An 11,892-nucleotide genomic window follows, 5' to 3' on the forward strand; every position below is an offset into this window, starting at 1 on the left:
AAACTGTTTCAAGAAAGAGGACATCATCAATTTTGTCAACTGCTACTGACACATCAAGCATGACTGATCAGGTGACACAGAGGTCAATGGTGACCTTGACCAAGGGCAGACCCGTTGCAGTGCTGATGAGTTAAAGAAAGAAGAGGAAGTAAGTATGGGCAACTTTTTCAAAGAATTTGCTGTAAGGGAAAGGAGAGTCTGTGTTCAATGAGAGTTGTTTTGAAATGGGAGATATTAACTCATGCTATGGTAGGCTGATAACGCCCCGAAAGAGATCAGGTACTAACCGTTGTACTTTACTTGGAGAAACCATCTATATAGATACAACTAATTTAAGGAGCTTGAGATGGTAAGATTATCCTGGATTACCTGGGTGGGCCCTAAATGCCATCACTAGTGTCCTTGTAAGAGGAAGGCAGAGGGAGGTTTGACACACACAGAGGAGAAGGGGATGTGAAGACAGAGCAGAGAGAGACTTGAAGATGTTGACCTTGAAGACTGGAGTGATGTGGCCACGGCCATGGAATACCAATAGCCACCAGAAGCTTGAAGAAGCAAGGAATGGATTCTCCCCTAGAGCCTCTGGAAGGAACATGGCCTGCTGATACTTTGATTTCAGCACAGTAATACTGATTTTGGACTTCTGGCCCCCCAAACTGTGAGATAATAAATTTCTGTTGCTTTAAACCACTAAATTTGTGTCACTTTGGGGTTTTTTGGGGGGGAGGGGGATATTTTTAGAGAGAAAGAGCACAAGTGGGAGAGGGGCAGAGGGAGAGAGAGAGAGAGAGAGAGAGAGAGAGAGAGAGAGAATCTTAAGCAGGCTCCATGCTCAGAGAGGATCCCACGACCCTGGGATCATGACCTGAGCTGAAATCAAGAGTTGGACACGTAACCGACTGAGCCCACCCAGGCACCCCCAATTCGTGTTACTTTGTACAGCAGCCACTGTACAAGAATATGCTAACAGAATATGCTAAGAGTATGCTGACAGAAAAACTTGCCATTACATACTTATACATTCATTTTACGATGATAATTTATTAAGATATTAGTTTTGTTCATTTCCTCTATACTTTTACCTTCTCTCTTTTCAAGTAGATAACCCATTTGTTTTTCATTTTTTGCCCTGGAGATTTCTTCGGGGTTGACCAGGGAAACTGCCTGCAGTTAAAGGCACAGCCCGCACTGTGAAGAACGCCAAGCTCATTGCAGCAGTCATGCTAGATGTGACAGGTGACGCAGGAAGACACGGGTGGGTGGACAGAGTGTATCACAAATGGCAAGAATAGACAGAAGAATGAGTCCCAAAGACCAGAAAGAAGTTAAAGATCCATCCTGCGATTATTGGGGACCTATCCCACTTTCTTATAGTGTAAGTAATGACCATGATTGAAAGTTTGCTACTCAGTGGGATGAGATGATATAAATAGAAAAAGGAAAGTGGTTTTTTGTAAACACATGGCTCTGTGGACGAAGATTCATACCTTCTGTCTGTACTCGTGCTCCCTTCCACAGCACACTGCAATCACCGTGAGGACAGGGTCCTAGCCTGTTCACCACTAGGTCCTCAGAACCTAGCATTGTCCCTAGGTGCTCAGTAGTACTGTGGTTTGTTGTTGTTGTTGTTATTGTTATTTTGCATAAAGAAAACCAGCTAATAATTCACTGAAGATCCATTAACTCAAAGATGCTCCTAGGGCCACACCAACCCACACTGTTAAAGTCTCCAAGGGGAGCCCTACTTAGAACACCCCTCTCTCTTCCTCAGCCAGGTTCTGAGCAAAATAATACAAAGGGCAAAGATGGAAGCTAAAATATGACCTTTACTACTGACAGCGGCCATGTTGGAGCACATGGATCTAGGTTCAAAAGGACTTGTGAAGTGAAATCCAGTAACAGGTGGACTGTCCCATGGGGACCCCAGCAGGGACTGGCCGGGGTGGGGCTCCCTTCAGGAAAGGGAGCTGCGTTTCCCATGGGCCATCTCGCTTCCTAGTGGAAGAAAGACAGAGTGTGCCCAGTTGTCTCCCCGGTTTTACCAGGGGGGTACACTCAGCAGCCAGAACGGTGGGGCTCCTGTCACCTTGTGCGTCACTTTAGCAAACATGTATAATTTAATAAAAGCTCTTCGTGGCCATGGGCCTGGGTTCTCTGTGAGTGGTCTAGGGTCTGTGGGTAGGCTGCTCTCCAGTTCTCCCACACTCCCGAGGGCCCACCAGTGATGTCCTTTAAAGTCACAAGGCGGGGGCGCCTGGGTGGCGCAGTCGGTTAAGCGTCCGACTTCAGCCAGGTCACGATCTCGCACTCCGTGAGTTCGAGCCCCGCGTCGGGCTCTGGGCTGATGGCTCAGAGCCTGGAGCCTGTTTCCGATTCTGTGTCTCCCTCTCTCTCTGCCCCTCCCCCGTTCATGCTCTGTCTCTCTCTGTCCCAAAAATAAATAAACGTTGGAAAAAAAAAAATTTAAAGTCACAAGGCGAATTGGTATCCCAAATCTATTTTTGTCAAGCATATTTACCACGGCATTAACATTTTAGGTTAAATATTACATGACCTGGGAATAGAAGAGTGTGATACAAAGGAAGGTTGCTGTGAAAATTAAACAAGTGAATGTACAGGTATGTTTGAGGGTAAAATAGAATGTGTTGAAAGTACTTAAGCATCATCTTTTTAAAGAAGTTTTTAGTTTTTTTAGTTTTTTTTTTTTCCTGCCCTACAAACTACTAGTCCCAATCGTATTGAATAAAAGGGCTTTTGCCATAGAGGATTCAAAGAGCCACTGTGGGCCAATGAATCTGGTTTTCTGCAGTTTTCCCCTTCCCGAACAGCTCTCCTACAGTCATGTACACACACCCATGTTGTATTGCTGGATAATTCACATCCATTTATGAAGTAAACACTAAGAATAGGACCCAAGGCTCCTCTCCTTTCTCCTTGGGAACTTAGTTATTTTGCTTCTCACAATTATTCCAAAGATGAGGGGCTTTGAGAAGGTCAGTCCTCGAAGGTTTCATCAGGTGACAGGAAAGAGCGAGGGGGTAAGGACAATACTTACAGTCCCGGGTGGATTTCAGTAGAATGTTTTTTTAAAAGTTTTGCCGGTTCCTTTGTTCTTTTCCTGATGCCCTGACAATAAGCCCAGGTGTCCTCCAGTTTCCTGACGGGATCCAGCACTTCCAGCACCTTTAATAAGAGCTACAAACAGAAAACAGCCTTGAAGAGAAGAAAAATGTGCTGAAAAAGAAGGCTCCTTGATTCTAAAATGGACCAGACCAACAACATGCCCCTCTGCTTTGCTTTTCCAGCCGGTTATGCCGTTCATCAGTTTCTGTGCAGGAACCGTGCCGGGCGCTGGGGGTAAGCGTTCACTGCCTAGACATTAGGCAGTGCCTCTAGAGGGCTTCTGTAGTTTTTGATGGCTGGGCATCGATTCTTCCTCCTATAAATAAGTATCTAGATTTTTCTTTGGACCCCAGCCTCGCTCCACAGGCAGGTCAGGTCAAGCAAGACCACAGTGACTGGTTTAGGAACAGGCACCTAATCCAAAGTTTACTCACGGGAACTCGGCTATGGGATTTTGCTGGAAGCACACATGCAAAAAGAGGTGTTCTTGGTAGCATTTCAATCTAGAGCTGCTCGTGGCCGTCATAATACTGCAGGAAGAGATCCTGCCTCAGAAAGAAGCCAACACACCCAGTTGGGGAGGTCAGACATGGAAATAGGGGCCACAATCCTACGCACCGTCTGCAAGGATGTGGAAATTATCTGTTTGTCACAGGCTCCAAAGCTCTGGCCTGCAGGAGACAGTGGAGAAAAGCCCCAAGTGGAAAACAATTGATGAGGAATTCTAGTTGTCCTTTCTGTAAGCTCCCCTGACACGAATCATTTGTTTATCCATTCGCTCATTCATTATGCACAAATATGGACTGAACGCCAGGTATTGGTGGAACACAGAGAGAGACACAGATAAAGTCCCTGCCCTTGCAGAGATTTTATTCCAGGGAGGAGCCCAGTGGTGACAAGTGCTGTGATGAAAAACAGATCACAGTAAGGGATAGAGAATGAGAGTAAAGGAAGTGTTATTTCATGAGACACGTGAGCAAAGATCTGAGGGAAGCGAAGGAGTGAGCCAGACAGATATGTGGGGGCAGGTGTCCCGGGCACGGAAGAGAGATCTGAACCAGCATGCTGGCTATGTTCACAGAGCAGCCAGGAGGCCAGAGTGGCTGGAACAGGGTGAGAGCAGAGGAGTAGGTGGTGAGGTTGGAGGAGGAACCAAGCAGGGGTGGGGCAGAGAGCAGGCTGTGCAGGGCCTTTTGGACCATAGCAAGGACTTTAAGAAAGGGCCATCAGAGGGCTTAACAGAGAAGTTTTCCTTCTTTTCTTTCTTTCTCTTTCTCTTTCCTTTCTTTCTTTTCTTTCTTTCTTTCTTTCTTTCTTTCTTTCTTTCTTTCTTTCATTATATTTTGAGAGAGACAAAGAGAACCTCATGCAGGCTCCACACCCAGCGTGGAGGCCCGGCTTAATTGCTGGACCCTGGGATCATGACCTGAGCCAAAATCGAGTCCAACGCTCAACTGACTGAGCCACCCAGACTCAGTTTACTTTTCTGAACAACTGCCATGCTGACTGACCTAGGGAACAGACTCCACGGGTGGGGGTGGGGTAGCAGGCACTGCTAGTTCCCTGCCTGATATCCATTCTGCCTTTTTTCTGAAATCTAACAGAACCGTGTTCTAGGTTTTGTTCAACACTGCAATGCGCCAACCAAGAAACTCAATTTTCTAGACTCCCTAGAAGCTAGAAGTGATCAGATGAATGAGATGTTTACCAGGAAAGTTATTATTTGTCTAGTTAACCTTTTCCCCATTCCCCCTTCTTGTTTGAAAGACAGACTTGATGCCTGGAGGTGTGGAAGCCATCCTGAGATCCAGGAACAAGAGACATACGTTAAGGATTGTGGAGCTTGGAATCAAAAGCAGCCCAGGACACTGGTGACATAATGGAGCTGCCCCCTCAACCCCAGGCTAGAGTCACAGAAGCAAGACTGGACAATTCCCCCCTTGGTTTCTCCCTCCAAAATATCCCAAGCAAAAGTAGGCTGGTAGAACGTTAAGGGAAAAGAAGTCAAATGTTTCTGGCGTGCTGGACCTCATAAGTTGGCCTCACAGGAAGCAAAGGGAGTGGTGAGTATGTTGCTGGGAGCAGAGAACGGAGGGCTGCTCCAGCCCCCAGGAAAACTCTCACTCCCGGGGGTGTTCATCATCCTCTTCCCTACATAAACATGTCACCCCCTCGAGAGAACTCCCAGGCAACTAAGGAGAATTGTTTTCAAGGCCCTCCCACACCCCTAGGTCAGGAGGTCACCTCAACAGGCATGTCTTCCCCCAGATTCGGGTAGAGAGCCAAGGGGTGCGGGGTCAGCTGGGCTTGAACATCCGCCAGGAAGGTCTTCTGTGCCTGCTGGGCCGGCGAGAGCTTGGAAAACGAGGCTGCTTCCTTGGGCCACCTGTGCTGCCTCTTCTTTGGGGCAGGTCGAGGAGCTGTGGGATGAATCTGGGGAAGAAGGGCCTCCTGAGGACCCTGAGTGATCAGACCCTCACAAGGTGGGCAGCCTTTCCTGAAGTCATCCAGTCCCTTCTTCACAAATATCCATCGCAGGCTGTTCAGGGAGGTGGGGCACGTTGGCCTGTGCTTGTGCTTTCTGTAACACTTGGAAGGTAGATTCTCTTTGTACCTGGAAGAAAACACACCACAGGGATAGGGGTGGGAACAGAGGTTGGACACAGGTTGGAAGGAGGCTGACCTCCATCTTTCTTTTATTTCTTTTTTCTTTTTTCTTTTTTAAATGTTTATTCATTTTTGAGAGAGAGTTTGTGAGCAGGGGAGAGACAGAGAGAGAAGGACACAGGAAGATCTGAAGCAGGCTCTACGCTGACAGCAGCGAGCCCCATGCAGGGCTCATCAAACTCATGAATTGTGAGATCATGACCTGAGCCAAAGTCAGGCACAACCAACCGAGCCACCCAGGTGCCCCCGGCCTCCAACTTTCTTGAGGAGGTGAGATAGGGGAGGAAGGGTTCTGTGGAGAGGGTCCAACGAAGCAGACTCCTGCCTCAGGGCACATTATCACTGGTCTGTGCAAGGCTCCTCCCCTGTTTCCTTGAGTCCGTGTTATCCCACATCCCATTCTCATTGCTCTCCCTGCACAGGCAAACCACTCTCACAGATTTAAGACAAACCCTTTTGGGGAACGTGGGTGGCTCAGTTGGTTAAACGTCTGACTTTGGCTCAGGTCATGATCTCATGGTTCATGGTTGGAGCCCTGCATTGGGCTCTATGCTGACAGCTCGGAGCCTGGAGCCTGTTTCGGATTCTGTATCTCCCTTTCTCTCTGCCCCTCCCCTGCTTGCACTCTGTCTCTGTCTCTCAAAATTAAACATTTAAACATATTTTTTAAATAAATAAATAATAAAACAAACCCTTTTGCTTGTATGTTCCTTATGATATCTGTGTTGTCTTTTTACATGCATGTATTCTTAATTTACATAAATGGTACTATTCTATTTCTTACTTGTTTTCCAGGCACCATATTATAAAGGCCCGTCCATGTAAATCTAATTCTTTATTACCAATCTGCTGCCACCATGGTTCATCTATCCACTCTCCTTGTGAAGGACACTTACAAGCTGCAGCTACTCTGGTGACTTTTTCTTGTCCTTTAAAGGACCACAGTGCCACAGTGGCAAGAACCTGGACCCCAGTGACAACTAACTAGCCGAATGACCTTGGCACATCATTGAACCTCTGTGGGCCTCGGTTAACCTCCTAAACTCAGAGGGTCAAAGGTTGCAAATCGGCAGTCCATGGGCTGCATGGGGGGCCTACAAACCTGTCATTTGGTCCCTTTTCTGTTTGAATAAGAATTATAATGGTTAACACACATCAAGGACTTTTATACAACAGGCATGTTCTAGTGCTTTACATGTATTAACTTACTTAAATCTCATAACAATCCAATGAAGTGGGCACCGTGTACTATTTCCACATATTAAGGAAATTGCGGCACAAAGAAGTTTAAAAACAAAACAAACACTTGTGAAAGATCCCACAGGTAATAAGTCCTAGAGGTGGGATTTTAATCCAGGTAGTGTGACTCCAGAGAAAGGTGTTTAGCCACATCGCTAGAGCTTCTGACACATAAAAAAAGTTCACATGAATAATCTAGAATAAAAATCAGGCTCTCTGGGGACACTGGGTCCACTTTTCCATGGAGCTGCAATTGGCACAGTGGTGCCTTCTATAGATGAGTCCTACACCCTCTTATTCACAGTCTCTCCCTACTGCTTTATTACACCCAGTCTGTCTGCTTCAGTCAATCTCCTTACCCACCAGGTCCCTGTTTGCACTGAGCTGTTAGGACATAAAGATGAGATGGAAGAGGTTGATGGAAGAAAAATGAGACCAGTTCCTGGACAATCTAACACTCCCAGACATTGCCTAAGTCAGGACTTACAGACAGGTCACTCATTATCTTAATACATTACCTTGCCCTAGTCAGATACTTCTATATTATTGCTGTCTTTCTCTGAAGCCTCTTCCACCTCCAGACCCCTTTCATCTGTAATGGCTCATTACACCTAATCTACTCCTTTTACACTCATCCTTATAGGCCCAAAGCATTTTTAAGAGCATTCAGCTCGGGGCACCAGATGGCTCACTCCGTTACACATCTGCCTCTTGATTTCCGGCTCAGGTCACGATCTTGCGGTTGTGGGATCAAGCCCAGGTCATGCTCTGCACTGAGTGTGCAGCCTCCTTGAGATTCTCTCTCTCCATTGTCTCCCTCTGCTCCTCCCAGGCTTATGCTAGCCTCTATCTCTCAAAAAAAAATAGAGGTTCCAGCTTGAGCCCTATTCTTTTCTTGTGAGTCCTAGAAACTTCTTGCTTGCTGTGTGTGCGTGCGTTTGGGCTTAAACCAGTTCTACTGTGCAGATCTAGAATGAAAGGCTACGAAAAGTTGCTCTTTGAAACGAATAAATCATTCTCAAATAGCTAAGTGGTGGGGGTGTTGAAATTACATCGAATCTTGCAATTTGCTGACCCATTCGGCATGACCTACTAGCAAGTAACTTTCTTAATATTAGATATCTTTACAGAGTTTATGTCCCATACATTTACAACTAACTCAAACATCCAAGCACTTCACACAATCAGATCTGATGACTGGTATTTTTGCTAAAGAACAGTTCTACAACTCCAAATGGGGATAGTATGGCAGCCAGCTCAAACCTCATAGCATGTCAGATCTGGCAGAACCTGAAGGAAATCCAGGCTACCTCCTCCCTTCTAAATGAAGAAACTGAGTTCTGAGAGGCTAACAGGAAACCAGTGCAGCACAAGAGCTTCCTACCACTCTGCTTTGCCTCTTGTAGCTAAGAAACGTGGCTCTGCATTTTGTTAAGTTTATGAAAAAAACTTGATCCAGAAAGTAAAACTGAAAACATTTTTTTCCCTAAACATTGACTATTTTCAGAGTTACTAGCGTATGCTCCATAGATATCTCCATTTTTAAGAACTGCAAAAGAGATGGGGTGCCTCGGTGGCTCAGTTGGTTAAGCATCAGACTTTCGGCTCAGGTCATGATCTCGCGGTCTGTGAGTTCAAGCCCCACGTTGGGCTCTGTGCTGACACGCCAGAGCCTGGATCCTGCTTCGGATTCTGTGTGTGTCTCTCTCTCTGCCCCCCCCCCGGTCCCCCCCACACACCCTGCTTGCTCTCTTTCTCTCTCAAAAATAAAATATTAAAAAAATTGCAAAGGAGTATTGGGCATTTATCCTAAAGATATGACAACTTATGTTTGTACAAAAACCTGAACACAAATGTTGATAGCAACAGCCAAAAGCTAGAAGCACCTGAATGTCCTTCAACAGGTGAAACAAATAAACAGTCATACAATCATACGAGCAATAAAAATGAACAAACCGCTGATACACAGTGTCCTGTTAGCAGCCTCATGCTGACGGAAAAAAAGCCCATCTCAAAAGGTGTTCTACTGTATTATTCTACTTGTCTAACATCTTCAAAAGAACAGAGTTACAGAAATGAAGAACAATTGTGGTTGCTAAAGGTTGGGGGTGGGAAAAGGAGTGCTGATAAAGGGGTTGCAAGAAGTAGTTCCCTCGTGGTGAGGAAATACATTTGTATCTTGGTGAATACATATGACAACATTTTATAGAAGTACACACACAACTGCAAGCAAAATCTGATGAAATCCAAGTAAGGCCTATAGCCTAATATATTGTGCCAATGCCCGTTTCCTGCTTTGGTAATGAAATACAGTTGTGTAAGATGGCACCCCTGGAAGCAGCTGGGGGAGGGGTGCATGGGACCTCTGTGCTATTTTTGCAACTTCTTGTGCATCTATAATTATTTCAGTACAAAAACTTTGAAAATGTGGGAAAAAAGATTCCCAAAGGGTTGATAATTGCTAAAATGCATATGGTTCACACTCTATGTCAGTAACTGCTTTACATGTGACATAGCAGTTAATCCTCACGACGATCATATAAAGGTGATTCATTTTGTTGTTCCCGTTTTACAGTTAAGCAAACTGAGCCCAGAAGCAGCAATTAACTTGTCTAAGGTCGCTAGGCAAACAAGAAGAGAACTGACCTTCCACTCCAGCCTTTCTGATTCTAGACTTTGGAATCAACTACCATACCGGGGCTGCCTCCGAGAGAGCCGAATTCCATTCTCATAAATAGCTCAAGGAATCCGCAAAGTCAAAAAGTCTTGGGTTCCTGCCCTGTGGCTGTGACACCATCCATTCAAAATGGCAGCAGACCGCCCCAGTATGTGAGGCACTCCCCCCCCCCCCCCCGCCCCCAAGCAGAGGCTCAGTCACAAGGTGGGTGGCCAAAGTCTCCAGATCTAATTGGCTAACCCGCAGAAGGGTGGGTGGTAAGCTAAGCCAGTCTCCACAGAGCACTCTGTGGCCATCAGTTTCCCATCCGGAATGGCCATGTCAATCTACATCCCCTGGGAGGTTGGGAGCAAAACAGAAAAAAAGTGTGCTTTGCGACAGGAGCATCAAGCGTTTATTATCTCACATGATAATCATTTAGGTGCCGAGGACCTTGTGGAGAAAAGACGAGCAGCACGCCCAGCAGAGCCCTCCTTGGCCATTTACCTCCCGCCCCCCCCCCCCCCCGCCACCGCCGCCCCTACCCCCAGCAAGCACGGGGTGCAGGCGCCCCCTCGCGGCACCCGCGGGGTGCGCCTCGCCTGGGCGGGGCGCGCTTACCGGGGCCCGCAGTCCCTGCCCACTGGCACGCGGGTTGGCGCCCCGGGCCCACACAGCCGCTTGTGGTCGTCCATGGTGTCCCTGGCTCTGCGACGACAGCCGGGCCTTCGTGGTGTGTATTCCCAGCCACTCGGGTCGCTAGGAGACCGCTGTGCGCTGGCCAGATTAGCGCCGGATGGCCCAGGCGCCCCCTGGCGCACCCCGGTTTCCCCCGGGAGCGCGCTGCCCAGCCCCCACGTCGCACCCGATTCTCCAATGCCTGGGGCGGTGGACCGTGGGTGGAGGGGGGGAGGCAAGAGAAAAGGATCAGGTCTTTGGTTTAAAAGTGTTTTAATCTGTTGGGAAGGCATCTTCCCACTGAAATTTACAGTAGGCTGGGCCATGCCCATTTTTCAAAAAGGGTTTGTTGAAGGAAAGGAAGAAGGCAGCTGGAGACATAGTGATGAAATTTGAAGTGGGGTCCGTGAGCAAAGGGCTAGGAAAGAATTCTTGAGACGTTTTTGGTGCAAAAAGGTGATTTTATTATAGCATGGGCACAGGACCCGTGGGCAGAAAGAACTGCACTGGGATTGTGGGGAGTGACTGATTATACACTTTTCAAGTTTGTGGAGGGAGGGAGATAGAGATAAATTAAGTTTCTAAGGAATTTTGGAAGCAGGGCTTTCAGGGCCTTGAAGGGCTAGCTGCTGTTAAGATAAGGTTAGTCTTTAATACAACATAAACACTAGGCACTAAGGCTGCCAGGAGTTCCTTGAGGAAGGTCACACCCTGCCTGTTTCAGGTGGCTATCAGTGGGCTGCAAGCTGTAAGGAGATTTAATTTAAGCTAGATTTCTCTTGCCTTTGTTTCCCTCATCAATAGCAATAGAAAAAGAGTGGAAAGGGAAGGAAGGCGATAGACTGCTGACAGTGGGAAAGCCTTTTAGCATGGAATGTTTTCTTGGAGGTTTTGCAAATCCCTGAGCTTCACTGCCTTCATAAACTGAGGACTGAGTACTCCTGTCTAGTCACCAGCTGGTTACCAGAATCCCTTCCAGCTCTTGTGTTATTTGATTCTCCTGCCTGGATCCACTTGCGATGGTGAAGTTACCATCCTGTGGCGCCTGGCAGGCAGTTGCCCATGTAAGTGTGGATAGCATGAGGCTGTATGTTTGGCTGTGTTAAGTTCTCTTACTACTTCTGAGTAGTAAATATTAAACATTGCTTCCAGAGGAAATAGCAGCAGAACATGCTCCTGTCCCCAAATGTTAAATTGTACTTAACATGTTTCTGTTACCGTGGGATAATTTTCATAGTCATTTAAAGATGCGTCTTCTCATCTTCCAACTCTCTGGGAATATATTAGCTTCACCTTTGGAAATCTGTTCAGTATCTGGGTAGTAATCAAAGTTGCTCTGCTTGATACTAGTGTTACCGGACAGAACCAGGTCCGAGCTCATGTATGGCTGCCTGAAGCTGGAAAGTCCACACTCAGAGACAAATGGTGGTAGGAAGGAAAGGTTGCTTTATTCATGAAGCCAGCAGTGTGGGGAGTGTGGGCAGATGGGGGGGCTAAAGTCTCAAAGACCATCTTCCCCATCCAGGTGA

The 11,892-nt window shown here is 46.9% G+C and overlaps 1 protein-coding gene across 2 annotated transcripts in view; it reads right to left on the minus strand.

Annotated features, from left to right (window-relative positions):
* The window catches only part of FAM47E (family with sequence similarity 47 member E), a 36,362-nt gene extending 25,970 nt beyond the window's left edge, over positions 1-10,392 (minus strand). For both annotated transcript variants that reach the window (XM_030313646.1, XM_030313645.1), the window contains exons 1-3: positions 10,307-10,392; positions 5,368-5,737; positions 3,056-3,195 (exon numbers count right to left, since the gene is read on the minus strand). In XM_030313646.1, the coding sequence (XP_030169506.1) occupies positions 3,056-3,195; positions 5,368-5,737; positions 10,307-10,380 (584 nt within the window). In that variant the 5' untranslated portion in view covers positions 10,381-10,392. The remainder of the gene's footprint in view (positions 1-3,055; positions 3,196-5,367; positions 5,738-10,306) is intronic.
* Positions 10,393-11,892: the final 1,500 nt, after the last annotated feature.

The sequence above is a fragment of the Lynx canadensis genome, chromosome B1 (genome assembly GCF_007474595.2).
Source record: "Lynx canadensis isolate LIC74 chromosome B1, mLynCan4.pri.v2, whole genome shotgun sequence".
Taxonomy (NCBI): Eukaryota; Metazoa; Chordata; class Mammalia; order Carnivora; family Felidae; genus Lynx; species Lynx canadensis.